Raw genomic sequence first — 19184 nt, forward strand, 5'->3', positions numbered from 1 at the left:
TGTGTGAGAGAAACAAAAATATGTAACAATAAGTGAAGAGGAAGACGATGTAAATGAGATGGGAGGTGTGATACTGTGGCAAGAATTTGACAGAATCTGCCATGTCTACAATATATTCTGGAAAATTGTCTTTAACCAAGCTGGGTTCACAACAAATAATAAACTGATCCGCAGTTTAAAGTGCTACACAATATCATTTGTATAGTCTGATAGAGCACTGAAAGACATTAGTCTAAACCAGGCATCTAGAATGGATGGTATTCCTTCAGAATTATTAAAACCTTTAGAGAAGCTAGCCATGACAAAAGTACTCTGCCATGAAAGTGGCAAAATACCCTAATACTTAAAGATTAAGGTAATAATCCCAAATTCTAAAAACAGTAGATGGTGATAGATATAAATATTACCCAGCTATAAGTAATGATAGCAAAATACTGACAGGAATTATTTACAGAGGAATGGAAAGACTGCTAGAAACTGACCTCAGAAAAAATCATTTTGGATTCTGGATTCTGTGAGACAATACTGACACTATAACTTAACTGGAGAAGATATGACTGAAGAAAGACAAACTTCCATTTATAGAATATTTAGATTTAGAGAAATCATTAACTGTGTAGGCTTCCATGTCCATAATCAGTTAACATAAATGTTTACTGAGTATGGCACTGTGTCATAACATCACAAACTGTACTGTAGAAACCAATGTTTCACCCATGGTACAGGGGCTTTCTTCTGGATCTACTGGGATAAATCTTTTAACATTCTAAACTGGAATAATCTCTTTGAAATTCTAAAGGTAACACAGATAGATTATAGGGAGCAAAAGGTTGTCCACAACTTTTATAAAGACTAGACTGCAGTTATAAAGGTCAAAGGGCGTGACAGGAAAGCAGTAGCTGAAAAGGGAGTGAGACAGAGATGTAGCCTATCCTAAGTGTTATTCAATCTTTATATTGAACAAACATTAATGGAAAACTGTGAGTATGTAAAAGAGAATTAAAGTTCTGAGAGAAGAAATAAAAACTTTGAAGTTTACTGATGACATTGTAATTATGTTAGAGACGGTAAAGAACTTGGAAGATCACTTGAACAAAATGAAAAGCATCTTGAAATGAGGTTATAATGTGAATATAAAAAACAAACATGCAAGGATACTTGAGTAGATTCAAGTTAAATCAAATGCTATTGAGGTGATTTGCTCAGGAAATGAAACACTAAAAGTTGCAGATAAGTTTTGCTATCTGAGTAGTAAAACAACTTGACAGCAGAAGTAGAGAGGATGTAAAATCCAGACCAGTATTTAAAAAAAAGCTTTCCTGAAAATGAAATATACTTTATCATCATCATCTTCTTCTTCTTCTTCTTCTTCTTCTTCTTCTTGTTTCGAATGGGTCTACTTTGGACCACACTTGTTCAATTGTTGGGCTTTGATCTTTGCCCAGTACTGTCACATCCCCTGTCAGTGTAACTCCCTTTCTTCTGACCAGGGGATACCTTTTCTTTGGGGCCTTTCCTGAAATCCTCAGACTTCCTTCAGGATGTGTCTCACAGAATGTCTGTTCTGGATATTAGTTATTCCCAGTACTTTAATGTCCTTCCAAGTTTCTGTCAGTCAAGTGGTGCGAACCTTCTTGTTTTGCCAGAAGGTGAACAGACGGTTGGTCAATCTATTTGGAGGCAATCTTGCAACATGGCTACAGAAAGCTACCCTTCTTTTTCTTGCACAGTCAGAGAGCCTCTCGATATGTTCATAGAGCTCCAAGTTATGCCGCCTCCTGAATTCCCCAGCTTCTTCTGCCAGGCCTAGGATCTTCCTGAGGATTCTCCTCTCTCTGACTTCCAATTTCTCTATCAGACCTCTCCGGTTCATAGAAAGACATTCCACAGCATACAGGGCTTCTCGTCATATGACTGATGTGTAGTGCTTAAGTTTCAGGTTGCGTGACAGGCATTTCTTGTTGTACGTGTTTATAGCTAGTCAATAGGCTAGTTCCAACTCGTTGACTCCCATGAATAATGATGTTTTTTCTGGTAAGTTGGGTTCAATTAAATACTTAAATTTCTCAGTCCTTTTGATCTTTCCCTGGTCTAGTAACATCTCTTTGTTAGCTTCTTTGATGTCGGTGAAGAACTCTGTTTTCTCCAGCGACACTTGAAGACCCACTTTGGCTGCCTGTTTTCTGAGGCAGTTTATCTGCATTGTTGCCATTTCAAGAGAATCGGCAATCAGTGCCATGTTGTCTGCAAAAGCCAGGCAATCTACAATCAGACCTTCATTCTTACGGCCCAGGTAGACACCATTCTGGACACCCAAATTGGTCAGTTCTTTGCGCCATCCTCTCACAACCTTTTCGAGGACACAGTTGAAGAGAAGAGGTGAAAGTCCATCCCCTTGTCTCACTCCAGTTTTTGTCTTGAAGCTTTTTGAGACCTCACCTCTAAATTTGCCTTCGAATGTGTGTTTGTCAAGGTTGGTAGAATTAGTCTGTGGGTTTTGTTGTCTAGTCCTAATTCCTGGAGTATTTTGTTATGTATTTCTCTATCAACAGAGTCGTAGGCCTTCTTGAAATCAACAAAGACGACACGCAATTTGCGGTATCGCATCTTGGAGTATGCCAGTACCGTTTTAAGGTTGAAGATCTGTTCAGCACACTTTGTCATCTAATATACACTGCCAGTTTGAAAAGTGAAACACCACGACTGGGAGGTGTGAAATTTATTCCACTGTTTAGGGATATGACACTACACAAATGATTAAGATTACAGACCTGTACAGGCACTGCGACTGTGGAAATTCAGAACAGAGTAGCACGGCCATGTGCTGCAATCAGAGCTGCTAGATGGAATCAAAGAGTGCCTGAATATGCTGCTGGGGAATACTCTGCCACACATTTTGTAGGTACTACCATAAACAACAACTGTAGATTACAGGAGGACCTGAATGAAAAAGTTGCTGACCCACTATATCCTGGACACGTTCGACAGGTAACACATCAGGTGAATGGGCGGGCAAGGTAAGCAATAGTGTCCCTCGTTCTCCGAAGAAGGCTCGCACATTGCTCGCGACTTGTGACCGGGTGTTGTACTGCTGAAATATGGCATGTAGAACAGCCTGCAGGTGAGACAGTATTTCAGGCTTTAAAACTTCCCAGATATAGCAGTAGCTGTTCTGATTGCCCTCCAAATGTAGAAGTGATATCGCACGTTACAAGCAATCGCACACCAAATCGTCACACTCTCGACAATGCAGTCTGCTCGATTGCATTCAACACGGCATCATAAAACAGGTATGCTGCCATCACTGTATGACAATTTGAAATGAGACTCACCTGAAAGAAAGGGTTTTTTCCACTCAGCACACGAGTGTCCAGAGTTCATGTGCCCATTGCAGTTTGCTGTGTCGGTGGGTCCTAGTCAATAGAAGCCTTTGCAATGGCACACGTTCCTCCAGCCCAGTTCGCAGAGGACGGTGCCGAACTGTTGATGCAAAACTGTCCACACCCACCGCAGTGCTCCAACATCGTACCAACACTGTGGACAAAACTGTTCTATCCATTACAGCCTAGCAGAAAAGGTGGCAGTCATCTCACATTGTTGTCACACAGTGTCATGCAGTACGCTGTCCACACTGTGTATGGCCCTCTTTTCTCTACAGGTTCCACATATGCCTGATTGCTGAAACAGTGTTCCCTGTGTGAGCTGCAATATCACAGAACGACAAAACCGCCTCTTGGAGACCAATCATTCTGCTCCGTTCGAATGCACTCATGTGCTGACATTCCATCCTGTGATGTCAGTGAGGCATACTGACACTGGATTACATGTTTCCACTTCGAACAATGGCTCTACACTGACTGAGCATTGCATCTGGTCTCGCCAAAGAGGGTGCTGTTGGGCTTATGTGCACACTAGCTCTTTGTCATTTAAATAGCTAATTATGGTTCCATTGTTCCACACATCATCTTATGTGGTGTGTTGCAGACCATCACTTCTGAGTGTTTCACTTTTTACAAACAGTAGTGTAAATCTAAATGTTTGGAATATTTCCTGAAAGTATTTGTCTGGAATGTAGCCTTGCACAAAAGTGAAACAGATGATAACCAGTACAGGGAAGAAGACAGTATGGCTGATAAAACTGTAGAGGAAGGCAAAGCCCTGACTACAAATCAATGTAGGTTTTGGATTTACATAGAGATGAAGAGGCTTGCACAAGACAGTCAAGCATGGAAAGCTGTGTCAAATCTGTCTTCAGACTGAAAACCACAACAACAATAATTTAAAATTTTGATTTGGGAGTAAAGGAAAGCACTATGTTACATAAACCCTGTCATGGAGGAAAACATGGGTGTGGAACTATCAACAGACAGTAACACCAACTGCATGCAGGTTCTATGAAGCACTAATCTACTAACCCCAATTATTGCACAAATATGTTCATATGTAAAATGATCGATATGCAGAGCATACAATAGCTTTTTCCATCATAGCTTAGTGAAGGATCTTGCCAAGAACCCAGAAATTTCTGTTTCTACATAAAACTACTAAATTCATCAAAGACTACTGTCCACTCACTCATTGACCACTCTGGTGTAGCAACAGAAGACAGCAATACGAGAGCTCAGTTCTTAAATTTCGAGTTTAAAACGTCATTCACACAGAAGGATTGTCCAGATATATCATTTTTGACTGTTGCACAGACTCGGATGTGGAGAACATTGGAATACACAATCCTGGCACTGAGAAGCGACTGCACGAGTTGAAAACAAACGAGTCCTCAAGTCTGGATGGAATTTGGATTTATAGCGAGTACTCTGTACTATAGGTCCATTATCGAGCTTACATCTATTGCAAATCGCTTACTCGGTGCAAACCCCGAGTGACTGGAAAAAAGTGCAGCTGACTCCTGTGCATAAGAAGGGTAAGCGAACAGACCCTCAAAATTACAGACCCATATCATTAACATCAGTTTGCTGCAGAATCATTAAACATATTCTCATTTTGAATGGAATAAAGTTCCTCGAGATAAAAAAAACATCAGACCATGGATCAGCACTTGTGAAAACTCAGCTTGCCCTTTTCTCATACGCTGTCCTCTGATAGGTGAAGGGGAACAGGCACATTCTGTACTCCTAGGTGTCCAAAATATGTTTGACACTGTGCTCTACTGTGGATTGTTAACAAAGTACGAGCCCACGCTACAGTTTCCCAGATACATAAAAGACTATTTAAATTATAGGACCCAGTACACTGTCTTCAAGAGTGAGTGTCTGTCAGAGCCGAGGGTATCGTCAGAAGTGCCATAAAGAACTGTGACAAGATTCCAAATGATTTGATGGATTGGGTGAGCAACAATCTGTGGCTATTTGCTGATGATGCTGTAGTATACGGAAAAGTATCATTGCTGAGTAACCGTAGAGAGATACAGCATGACTTTGACAGAATTTCTATTTGGTGTGATGAATGGCACCAAGCTCTAAACGTAGAAAAATGTAACTTAATGCAATCCTCTACTGTTCAAATACAATATTAGGGGTGTGCAGGTTCACGAAGACATGTTGACTAAATACCTACAATATGTGATAAAAAGTATCCAGACACCCCCAAAAACATACATTTTTATGTTAGGTGCAGTGTGCTACCACCTACTGACAGATACTCCATATCAGCGACCTGTCTGTGTATGTGTGGATGGATATGTGTGTGTGTGTGCGAGTGTATACCTGTCCTTTTTTCTCCCTAAGGTAAGTCTTTCCGCTCCCGGGATTGGGATGACTCCTTACCCTCTCCCTTAAACCCACATCCTTTCGTCTTTCCCTCTCCTTCCCTCTTTCCTGATGAAGCAATCATTGGTTGAGAAAGCTAGAATTTTGTGTGTATGTTTGTGTGTCTATCGACCTGCCAGCACTTTCATTTGGTAAGTCACATCATCTTTATTTTTCCCACGTGGAATGTTTCCCTAAGATGATGTGACTTACCAAACGAAAGCGCTGGCACGTTGACAGACACACAAACAAACACAAACATACACACAAAATTCCAGCCCTCACAACCAACGGCCGCCCCGCCAGGAAAGAGGGAAGGAGAGCGAAAGACGAAAGGACCCGGGTTCCAAGGGAGAGGGCAAGGAGTCACTCCAATCCCGGGAGCGGAAAGACCCACCCTAGGGGCATGAAAGGGAAGCAGTGATTGGGAAGGGAGTGAGACAGGGTTGTAGCCTAACCCCAATGTTATTCAATCTGTGTATTGAGCAAGCAGTAAAGGAAACAAAAGAAAAATTCGGAGTAGGAATTAAAATCCATGGAGAAGAAATACAAACTTTGAGGTTTGCCAATGACATTGTGATTCTGTCAGAGACAGTAAAGGACCTGGAAGAGCAGCTGAATGGAATGGACAGTGTCTTGAAAGGCGGATATAAGATGAACATCAACAAAAGCAAAACGAGGATAATTTAATGTAGTCGAATTAAATCGGGTGATGCTGCGGGAATTAGATTAGGAAATGAGACGCTTAAAGTAGTAAATGATAACTGATGATGGTCAAAGTAGAGAGGATATACAATGTAGACTGGCAATGGCAAGGAAAGCATTTGTGAAGAAGAAGAATTTGTTAACACCGAGTATAGATTTAAGTGGCAGGAAGTCGTTTCTGAAAGTATTTGTATGGAGTGAAGCCATGTATGGAAGTGAAACATGGACAATAAATAGTTTGGACAAGAAGAGAATAGAAGCTTTTGAAATGTGGTGCTGCAAAAGAATGCTGAAGATTAGATGGGTGGATCACATAACTAATGAGGAGGTACTGAATAGAATTGGGGGGAAGGGAAATTTGTGGCACAACTCGACTAGAAGAAGGGGTCGGTGGGTAGGACACGTTCAGAAACATCAAGGGATCACCAATTTATTATTTCAGGGCAGCGTGGAACGTATAAATTGTAGAGGGAGACCAACAGATGAATACACTAAGCAGATTCAGAAGAATGAAGGTTGCAGTAGGTACTGGGAGATGAAGCAGCTTGCACAGGATAGAGTAGCATGAAGAGCTGCATCAAACCAGTCTCTGGACGAAGACCACAACAACAACATATTGCAAAAACCAGATTTTTTTGTATTTCACTGTCTTTGTCTTTTATTTCAGTGATTTGTTGATAATGTGCATGTTTGGGGCACGGAATATCCACACAAGCTTCTGGAACACATTCACGATTCACCTAAAGTTAAAATCTTTTACGCCATGTCCTCTTCAAAAGTTAATGGACCATTTTTCTTTGTGGAGAAAACTGGACATAACACAGCAATGGCTTATTCCACAAAGACAGTGGAGACTTCATTTTGTAACAAGATGCTACTCCACCATACTTTCTTTCAGATATTCATGATTACTTCAATGGTGAAGTGTCTCAGCACTGTATTGGACACGCATCCCATAGTGATTCTTCTCTTCTCCACTGTCCCCCATGGTGATGTGACATTAACTCCATGTGATTTCATCTTATGGGGTTATGTCAAAGATCATGTGTTTCTGCTTCCACTGCCTGTTAATTTGGAAAAGTTGCAAGGAAGGATAATTAATGCATTCACTGATATTGACTCTGATATGTTGGGATGTGTATGTTAAGAGTTCAACTGTCGTACTGACATTTTCACCTCACTAATGGTGCTCATATTCAGCACCTGTAATGTGAATTAAAAACTTGGAGAGATACTCTATCCACTGATGTGTGTCTAATTTCTGCATGTCTTGCAGTTTTCATGTAGTTATCTTCTCAAACCCCATAGGTAATTAGGAACAACCCTGTATTTTCAATTTCATGAGGCTAACATTCTGATTCCCCGTTCTCCTTGAATCTCAGACCACAAATGCTTGAAAAGAAGCAGATGGTACAAAACCTTTCTTGAGCAGTTCATATTCCAAATTTGAGAAAATCCAAGAAATTGTGGAAAAATAGAAGAAACTTATTGAAATTGTGGTGTCACTGCCAGACACCACACTTGCTAGGTGGTAGCTTTTAAATCGGTTGCGGTCCATTAGTATACGTCGGGCCCCCGTGTCGCCACTATCAGTGATTGCAGACCGAGCGCTGCCACACGGCAGGTCTAGTCTAGAGAGACTTCCTAGCACTCGACCCAGTTGTACAACCGACTTTGCTAGCGATGGTTCACTGACAAAATACGCTCTCATTTGCCGAGACGATAGTTAGAATAGTCTTCAGCTACGTCATTTGCTATGACCTAGCAAGGCGTCATTATCAGTTGCTATTGATCTTGTGATTCATGTACCGTCAGACCGACACTCATCATTAATGGATTAAAGTTAAGTATTCCACCAGCTACGTCCGTTTTTTCTAAAGTCTAATTTCCTTGTCCTGTTCCAGACCTCACGCCAGCCTGCGTGAGCTAAAACACGTGCCTTTCGGCTTCCTCTATGAACACTATGTTGGCTCTCCTGCCAACACACAACAGAAATAACCAGAGATAAACAAATGATGAACAAAGTGATAAAACAGCAACAATGAAGATAAAGAAGTATTTGTGGGTCCAGAAAAAGGAAGCTGGAGTGGGGACAAGACATTTTAGTCTAATCCATAAAATGAAGAAAAAGGCGAACACTACATAAGATGGATTAATCACAGCATTTCAGTACCTTCTCTTCACATAAGGTTATCTGAAGTTTCTCCTCACGATTCTGTGTTTGTTTCAGGTTTAAAGACAAGGCTGAATTCTCCTTCTCCTTGGATTCCACTTCTGCTTTCATATCTTTCAGATCTTGTTCCATGCGGTCTCGGATTCTCTGTTGCTTGCTCGCTTCTGACACATGGCCCTGTACATGAAGAAAAGAAAAAGGTTTTGAAAAAATAATTTTGATCAATTTACAGAAAATTATTTAAAACTCAATCATTGTTGCACAATGTTTCTATGCTAGTGTCTTCCATACACAAGTTTTGCAACCAGATATTGGCAAGAAACAATATTTGAAGGGTACTGGGAAATATAATGGTAACCCACATTAGATGAGTGGAGATATTCAACTGGAAAAGTTTAAAAAAATATTTCATACATAAGATATTAATATTTTATTATTTGTGCTACAAACTTTGAGTTAATAATGTTCAGAATGCTATCTTTTCCTAGCTGTGGCGAACATATTATGTGGCATACCATTGTTTTCCTGCAACAAACACAGGACAGCTGAAAATCCTCACATTTCATCTGCAGATGCATCTATATACTCATCCTCATTTGTAAATATCTTCTTGGTTTTTATTGCTTTGTAGAATTTGTGATAAATAGATGGTATCCAGTTCAGTACAGATATGAGGTCTTGTTTCTTCTTTGAGTCAATTGGAACTGACCCAGAATACTTCTTTTGAAGACTTGTTCCTTCTAACGGTAGGGCAACCTCATTTGGGTTAACTGACCTTCTGTCAGTCTTCCCCATGAAATGTATTTGATACGAACAATATTCCTGGCGCATCTGCACCGAGAAGGAGCTCTACAGCATCTCGCAATAATACCTTATGCCCTTCTATTGAGGTATTCTTTTGACTAAATGTAGGTCTCATGTCAGTGATGCATACAAAATCTTCTGACAACATAACATGGACACAAAATGGTCGTGTTTGGCCACACTTAAGTTGTCCACACAGTCTTGAGGGGCACACACAAACTGCACATGTCGGCATACATACTGCTCCACAACAGCAAAATCTCTATCACTTGGCAACATGGAATGTCCAGGAAGTGGGAAGTGGTGCTCGATGTTAGAAAATCTTCCTTTTGCTATAAGCAGCATCCAAACAAACACAATGTTCCAGTTTTTGTTTTGCCCAGAGCAGTTGTCTTAAATTGCAATCAAAATTATTCCCTCACATATTGTGATCAAAATACTACAGCAAGCAGCTGCCTATTTGCTCTCAACCCCTTGATGCTACCATTTCATCCAAAAGAAAGAATGACCTGGTGACAAATTACAGGGATAAATGCTGAATCTTACAGAACATTGTACCTGTAGAGAGTTTAGAAGTGGGCAATGCCTGTTGTAGATCAGAAGTTATTAAATTGTTGTCTTTATCAAAAACTGCCTCCTCTGTTTGCAGTTTTATATTATCTTGACCTGCCTGGGCTTTTCTGAAATGTAACTCCTTCTGTATATTTATTTCTCTTCATCTTTCCAGGTCGTTTTTTCCTTCTATCAGTTGAATTTCATTTGGATCACCTGTTGGGGAAGTATCTGATATTGGCGGTTTGAATGAAATATTGTAATCTTGAATGAAAATGCGATGATACTTATCAAAATATACAGTCTTCGCTTTGATATCAGAGTAGTATTCATCTTTATAATGGTTGTAGCAACTTTGTATGGAATATTCCATCGACATATAGAATTTTTCACCATTATCTTTTCTACTGTAGTGACTTTTGTATTTTGGAATACCTTCTATATGTTTTTTGACTAATTGCGCATCTTCCTCTGAATAGGCATGTGGTCTATTCTTGTGTTTGCCTCTTCTATCTTCTGGTGGAGTAGTAGCCACTGTTCACATTTTGGATTGCATGTTTTCTACTCTACCTCTGTTGTGCTGCAAACCATGTATGCTTAAAAATGCAACTTTACAGGCATCAGTGCTTCTGTCATCTTTTACAACATTGTATCGTACAGTGTTGTTACGCCTGCTAATTTCATTGCCTGTATATCTTCTTTTTATGGATTCCAGCTGCTTGGAACCAAACAAATAAGCATTTTGTCTATTGAAGTCCCCAGTGTTCCAGAATGGCTTGTTTATAATCTGTATAAGTTTCTCCCTGATCCATTCAAAACACTTTTTAGAATACCTTCTTTTGTAGTACATTCAAGTTCACTATTCCTTGTAAGTTTCTTCTGTTGTTGTTTGTTCACTAGGTTTTTTTTTTTTTTCTTTTTCTCGATGTTTTCATTGTGACGTCTTTATTCTCAGGGTCAGTTCTGTTATGATTCTCTTCACTTTACTAAAAAAATAAATTTGTATGGATAGTGTAATATTAAAAAGTGCTGTTAACCAATAAAATGGTAATCTCATCAATGTTATGATGAATAAAATGGTAACCCACAAATACAAGAATATTTCTTTTTGTAAACATCCCATGATTTACAGATGACAATGTAGTTGCAGTAAAAGATGTGTTAACTCTATCTTCGTATCAATATCTTGTAAAAAAAGTTGAATATGGAAATAAAATACATAACCTAACTAGCACAGATGACAATATAGTTGCAGTAAAAGATGTGTTAACTCTATCTTCATATCTAGATCTTGTAAAAAAAGTTGAATATGGAAATAAAATACATAACCTAACTAGCTAGCATGAAGATAATGGTAACCAGCAAATAACAACATTATGTGGAAAACAAAACTTACTTGATTGCAGTAGAATTAATATAAGTAGAATCTTCCATCTCCTCATTTAAATCGAAATCTGGATCATTAATGTCATCATCAAAACAGTCAGAATCACTGGAATCACCACATGTGGGTTCCCACAGAAACAAATCAACATTGTGCTGCCACCTGTCATCGATAAGATGAACTTGTTACACCACCTAGCATAGATCAGGATTACCATTGTCTTACTGTACTCAGTTTGAAAAATTCAAATTTGAGGGTTACCATTGTCTTTCCCCATACCCTACATGTGTACTGCCTACAAAAGTAATGTAATGTTCAATAGAAACTACTTTATATCTCTAGAATGCACCTCGACTTCTTGAGTCAGCTCACTAATTCGTGCGTCAGCTGCAGACATTTCCTTTTCCAGCTCCGCTTGGTAATTCAGTGTGTTTGCCAATCTTTCCTTTATGACTGACAAATCGTTCAATAGCTTCTCTCTTTCTTTCATAAGACCTTCTTTACTCTTCGCAGCAGGACCAGACCTGCCACAATTCCATTCAGTTCAGTTGTTTGTTTGTTCCACAGAATGAGTCTGTACACAGTTTACACAATACATACAGTGGAGGCCAATGTTGATACAATACAGTTATACACATTTTTAAACTAAATGAGCAATGAAAGGTTATCAGAAAATAGCCTTCCCTAGTGTCATAAAAAGTGGACTGTAGACATTTAATGGTATTCACATATCAGCCGTTCAGCTACTTCTGAACATGCTCACCATCATACCACATCAGCCCAAAAGGTTTTGAGTCTGGATTAATAAAAATTAGAGAAAAGTTAAGATAGTGGTTTTAATACTTCAGGTGTTCTACTTAGTCCCCCCATTTGAGCACTATGCACAGAACATTCACACAGGAGTGTGAAACTGTCAGGCAAGTTCTTCTTTAGGACGTTGTTCAGCTCACTCGTCACATTTTTTGGAAAATAATTGTCTGTGGTTTGCATTTCAATCAACCTGAGGCTGGCGCTCAGGTGTCGCTACCTTCTTCTTCTTCTAACACCCCCACCCTCCCACCTGCCCTACTCTGGGAGACAGGGTGTGTGGGACAAACTTTGCACACACTTTTCTCTTTTTCCAAAACATTCTTGAGAATGTCTTGACCACGGGATTTAGAGGATGTTGTGACTTGTGACGTACTGCAGCTGCACATCCACTACATAACACTGCCTACTCACAACAGCCTGGTCAAATGCATATCTCTTGTTTCTATTGTTTACAGTTGCCGGTTCAAGCTGCCAACATAGTTATTGTGCTGATGTCTCTTGTACACCAGGAGTATCATTCCTCTCTCCTCTCTCAGGACTCTTTGGATGGACAATGTTTGTGAGATACTTCTCGTACCATGCTGTTGAGAACTATATAGATGTCTGTGAAAATCAAATTTATAGACAAACTACCAGTCCCAAAGCAATGGCCTTGCCGCAGTGGATACACCAGTTCCCGTCAGATCACCGAAGTTAAGCACTGTCAGGCGTGGTCGGCACATGGATGGGTGACCATCCGGGCCGTCATGCGCTATTGCCATTTTTCAGGGTGCACTCAGCCTCGTGATGCCAATTGAGGAGCTACTCGACTGAATAGTAGCGGCTCCGGTCAAAGAAAACCATCGTAACGACCGGGAGAGCGGTATGCTGACCACACGCCCCTCCTATTCACATCCTTATCTGGGGATGACACGGCGGTCGGATGGTCCCGATGGGCCACTTGTGGCCTGAAGACGAAGTGCTTTTTACCAGTCCCAAAGATCTGAATTGCCTTTTAACCAAGTCTCAACATCCTACACTTCATATGAAAAAACAATGTACTCATTTCCTGTTATGGAATATTAATTAATATTTAAGATTATATTTATTATTAATGTTAATTAACAAAATTTCCACATATAGGCCAGTGGAAATACTGTCTTTCTAAAGTTTGTAATTAATGTGAAACTGAACAGATATTAAATGCACCACACACACACACACACACACACAAACACACAATTATGACCTATTCCAACACTTCATGGTTCTCATTATCATCATTTCCATTATGCATATTCTGTGGCTTGAGGTTCAGATAAAACTACCAATACACATGTGATTACAATGCATTACAACTATGCACATGATGCACACATTAAATTACAGTGTGTACCCTACATAACAACTGAGCAGTGCAGAGCAGCAAAATTATACTTTGTGCTGTGGGCCCATGTGGAAATGAATATCGTCAGAGAAATCTGACAGACAGCTGTGTGGGGCTACAGATGTAGATAAAGCTGGTTCACCCTAAGTTCAACACACGTCAGGAGCATCAATATATGCTAAAATCTCAATCGATGGCAGTGTCGCTTCAGGCCCTTATGGTTCTCAGTGCTTCAGTTTATATATTACTGTGACTCTTAAGTCTGCCACCTGGGATGGAAAACAGTATGAGTCTGTAGCTCTTCACCACTGTAAAACACTGAGAAGACTGAATTTTCTTCAGGTTCATGGAAATATAGAAATAAATGGGAGTGTGACAAACAATACAAAATGTATATTCAAACATTTTAAATGCAACTACTGCAGAAACTGGGTCAATAGGTTGTTCTCTAAGCATTATCACAAATCACAAAATTTTATCTCTTCCAAGTAGCCTACAAAACGGAACACTTCACTGTCCGATAATAATGGTGAGCACTTTTGCTAGCAGTTCCAGAAGAAACCATGAATACAGATGTCATTATTAATGCAAGTTGGTGTTATGATCATCTGCCACCATCAGTTAGAGGATGCTAAACCAAAAATTACAGTTATTTGTAGATTAGTTTGGATTTGGTAAACATTTCACTAAGTTATGCTATGTGTTTTCCACTAAGATGGAAAAAGTGCAGTATCATTTGGAATTTAGGTTTTGATTCAGGATGAAAAAACATACAAGGAGATAAAAGTGAAATTGTATGCTATTTATTGACCCTCCTCCACCGATGATAACAGGAAAGCACAGTATGTCCTAGATGAAAGTGGTCTCACATACATAATACATACATTCAGTCATAGAAAAACATCATTTTATTTAAAATCATACTTTTAAATACAGGGTGTCCCACTCAAACCTCCCCGATTTCAAGGACCCAGAAGAGAAAAACCACAGTAGATAAGACAATGAAAAATGCACCACATTGTAGAGTATCTCAAACAATTCATATTCCCCAATTTATATTCCCATGTCAGAAGTGCCAAGTATCGTCACCAGAGTGCAGCATAGTCACATGGAGTGAAAATGGCGACTCCACAGCAGCGCTCGCAAGCAGTAGTGTGGTTTCCAGAAACAAATTCGCCGATTACTGTGCAAAGAAATTATTGTCGTGTGTATGAATGTGATCCACCTGATGTGAAAACAATTAAGGAATGGTATAGCAAGTTTCTGGCAACAGGAAGTGTTCTGAAACATTCTGACGTTGCTCGTTATGGTGTTTCAGAAGAGACAGTGAAGGACATCAGACAAACGTTTCTCAGAAGCCCATGTAAGTTAATTCGTCAAGTATCCAGGCAACTTGATGTACCCCAATCAACATTGCATCGCGTAGTTCACAAACGTCTTCGTATGTGTGCTTAAGAAGTGCAAATTCTGCTATATCTGATGCCAAACGACAAACCATGCCAACAACAATTTACTGTGGATATGCTGCAGCATATTGATATGGATGCCAGCTTTCTGGAAAGATGTTTATTCTCAGATGAGGCAACCTTTCACCTATCAGGAAGGGTTAATGGGCATAATGTTCGGATTTGGGATTCACAAAATCCGCACGTTGTCATTGAATGTGTTCATGATAGCCCTAAACTAAATGTCTGGTGCAGGCTAATGCACAACTTGATTGTTGGACCATTTTTCTTTGTGGAACAAACAGTGAATGGGTCAGTGTATCTGGACATGTTGGAGCAGTTTGTGTACCCTAAGATACAAGACTTGCAACCCAACATCATTTTTCAACAAGGTGGAACTCTGTCACATTGGTCAATGGCTGTTCGCAAGTTCCTGGATAGGAAATTTCCTAATCGTTGGATCGGAGGACCCATTGCCTGGCCACCATGTTCACCCGACACATTAAGTTGTTTGATTTCTTCATGTGGGGATTAGTGAAGGACAGAGTGTGTACTACCAAAGTGGATGATATTCCTAAGTTGAGACATAGTATCACTAATGCGATTGCAACGATAAACAGAGGAAATGTTACAAATAACTTGCCAAGAAATTGAATATAGATTCGATATTCTTCGTGCTACAAATGGTTCACATGTAGAGGTGTATTGACGATAAATAAATAAATTTTTTGAGACGCTCTACAATGTGGTGCATATCTCATTGTCGTATCTACTGTGGTTTTCTTTCCTGGGTCTTTGAAATTAGGAAGGTTTGAGTGGGACAGACTGTATTACAATTAATTTAAAAATTACACCTTATGTTGAAAATGGTCACCCTGCATCCCTGCACTTTTTTTTTTTTTCTCATGAACTATAACATTGACTGTTTCAGTACTCCAGCATATGTTTCCTTGAGTTGGCCTATCGTTTTTGGGCTTCTTTCCTACACTTTTCCAGTTAAATATCCCTAAAGATAAAAAATCACAAGGTGTAGTCAAGAAAATGAGATGGACACAAACCTTTGCTTTTTGTGTGTTCCTTTGTGGAGGCTTCACAGATATGAAAGACTAAAGCAATGTTGGCCAAATACCTCTATCTTGCAGGAAGAAGCAGCACAGCCTTTCATGTTCCTTTAACTGAAGGTATTTAATTGGGTAGATAAAAAATGTACTCATCAACCAGCAGCAGAACACACACATAAAAGACTGATGTGACTGGCAAGCATTCCGAGCTGTGGCTCCTTCTTCAGGCAGAAGGGTTGAAGGAGAAGAAAGAAGGGTCAGGAAAAGGACATTACCCAGTTATTGTCTGAGAACTATTTATTTCAGTCACAGCTGCTGTATTTTCTTCTGTATAGAAATGTTTCAGTAATTTTTAATGTTTTTATTTGTATAAATTATTTCATATTATGTTCAAGCCACTGTAAACAAAATGTTAATAGCTACTTGAATTTCATGCAGTCAAAAGTTCAGCTTCTAAAGTTCAGCATTCTTGGAAACAATAAATTGTAATACAGTGGGAAAAAAACTGTAGGTATAAGCTCTTGAACAATTAAAGACAAACAAGATATTTAAATGGTTAAAAGTGTATTGAATTGATAACTGACTACCAGAAAATCTGCACCAAAACTGCAGTTATTTTGTTACAATGAGGAATTTGATCCCCAATGTAAGGGTTTTTGGTGGACCTGTCGCTGTTCACATAACTGGAAAGGTGAAACCAAGAATTGTCACTCATAAAATACAGTGGAGGGTAACATTCACCATTGACAGTTTTTTAAGCAACACTTGTCCTCCTTTTCTTAATCAGCTGCAACTAATGCCTGAACATATGATATGTGGTATGATTTCATGTGTGAGGACTTAAAAGTCATTCCACAATTAACACCTGTCCGTTGAAAAAGCCACCCGACAGATTTTTTCGGGCTACCAGTAATTTTCTGCAAAATGGTTGCAACCGCTTCAAGAGTTTGAATTGATAGCTTAGGTTAGGCTTTGATTAGAGGCATTGCCATTGGACCACCATTATGTTATCAACTTCTAAACACTATATTTTTCAGGAAAACTGGAGTTTGGGAACCGTTCATGACATATTTCACAAGTCTTATGACAAATTTATTTTAGCCAGGAGATCTCTGAGATCAGGCTGCCTTTGTTTCTCAGCTTTACATATTTGCTTAAGATGTCTAGGTCAGGAGAAACCCTAACTTCTAATCTAGACATCTTAAGCCAATACTTCCATAAATGGAGGTTACAGTCTAATACAAATAAAACAGATGTTGCAAGTTTTCATCAGTCCAGCAAATCACCACGCAGAGCTTTCGAAGTTTATTTTGAAGGATACAAACTTCATCATGAGATGCATCCAAAATACTTAGAGATTACCTTAGACAGAACAGTTTCTTTTAAGGAGCACTTGACACCTAAATCTGATAAGCTCCGAAGAAGAAATAGCATTCTTCATAAGTTCTGTCTCAATAGTTGGGGATTGTCAGCACTGTTTGAATACTGGCACTCGAACTGGTCTACTTAACAGCAGAGAACTGTGCATCAGTCTGACTCAACAGTCCATATGTAGAGAGGTCAATGTACTTCTTAATGAATCATGCACATTGTTAAGAGGAGCAATACAATCCACTCACATATACTGGTTACCTATCTTGAGTCCCTCCTGATACCAGCTGGGAGAATGCACTACTACATAAATACCATGAGACTCTTGATAACACCTAGCTAGAAAATTGAGTGATGAGCTCTCTGTGATGTGATAAAATTCAGATCAAGACATCCCAATCTACAATTTTGCTGAGGATGAATTCAGTGCCACTGATGAGTGCAAATGCTTCTGGCAACAAAACAGCCCTCCATAATGCATGAAACTGCTCTGCATCCAGGAGAAATGCCTGGATTTGAATAGCCCTGGGCAATATGCACTACCATGAATTGCACCCAAATGGGCAACACAGATATGCAGATGTAGAGAGGGAGTCAGGTCATCCTAGCTGCCTGGTTGATAAACAGTTGCTGGAAGGTATGATTTTTATTATGCAGGAAGGAGCTCCACCCCACAATGCTACACATTTGAAAGATCTCTTGCACTCATTGTTTGGTGAGGATCACTTGCTGAACAACATGTTCGACATGCTCAGCCTTCTAGGTACCCAGACCTCCATCTGTTACCAGTTGTGGGGTTACCAAGTCTAGTGTGATTATGTGACCCACTAGGCTTGCTAAGAAAACAACATTCGACAGCAATTTCTTACCATAACTACTGACATGTTGCACAGTGCTGTTCACAGAATTGTCTCTCGACTACACATACTGCTGATTAATGATGGCCGACATGTTGAGCATTTGTTATAAGGAATATAGTCTTTGCTAAAAATCATTTGTTATGGTCATTATTGCTTTTGTATCATATGAAGCACCATATGTTGGTCATTTTGTGCACTCGTTTCTGGTTTCAATAAAACCCCATGGCATCTTAAGCATGCAAGTCAATTTTTATCTCTCTACCTACATTATTCTGTGAAGTATCGTTTCCTCACTAATTCTGTGGTGGGTGGGGGAGGGAGGCTCCTAGTTACTTATCAATTCTCTTAATTTTCAGCATCCTTCCATAACATTACATCTGAAACATTTTGACTCCTTTTCCAGTTTTCAAATACGAAAGTAGTTTGGAAAGTAAGTTCCGTTTCGATTTTTCTCCACGGCACTGCTACGATTGCAGTTCTTCTGGAGCGCAATAGTATGTCCAATACAAGCAGAATGAAATGACACATTTTGAGCTCGCTCTGGGTTGTGTGTCATTCTTAGTGATATTTTATAATGGCATCGTCGGTCTAAAATCCCACTGCGTGTGAACCGAGTTCTTCGAAGCATTTTCTGAATGCTAAGAATGTTAAACCAAGTGACATTCATCAACAAACCTGTTACAGAGGATGAAACTTAGATTACTTATGAGACCCGTGAAATGAAACAGCATTCGATGGAATGGAGGCACACTTCGTTCCCGTGAAAGGTTAAACCCAAGCAACTCTTGACACCACGAAAAGGAATGTTCACCGTGTTTTGGGACAGACAAGGCAATTGACTGACCAAATTTTTACCATGACGTGAAACAATCAATAAGGATATTTATC

At 39.5% G+C, this 19184-nt stretch overlaps 1 protein-coding gene across 1 annotated transcript in view; it reads right to left on the bottom strand.

Annotated features, from left to right (window-relative positions):
- The window catches only part of LOC126425216 (cilia- and flagella-associated protein 58-like), a gene marked incomplete at its 5' end in the record, with an annotated part of 256944 nt that overhangs the window by 196593 nt on the left and 41167 nt on the right, over positions 1 to 19184 (bottom strand). Inside the window, 4 exons of the mRNA XM_050088172.1 lie at positions 8644 to 8820; positions 9159 to 9168; positions 11396 to 11545; positions 11713 to 11907. Of these exons, the coding sequence (XP_049944129.1) occupies positions 8644 to 8820; positions 9159 to 9168; positions 11396 to 11545; positions 11713 to 11907 (532 nt within the window). The remainder of the gene's footprint in view (positions 1 to 8643; positions 8821 to 9158; positions 9169 to 11395; positions 11546 to 11712; positions 11908 to 19184) is intronic.

This window comes from Schistocerca serialis, chromosome 10, assembly GCF_023864345.2.
Source record: "Schistocerca serialis cubense isolate TAMUIC-IGC-003099 chromosome 10, iqSchSeri2.2, whole genome shotgun sequence".
In the NCBI taxonomy this organism is placed as follows: Eukaryota; Metazoa; Arthropoda; class Insecta; order Orthoptera; family Acrididae; genus Schistocerca; species Schistocerca serialis.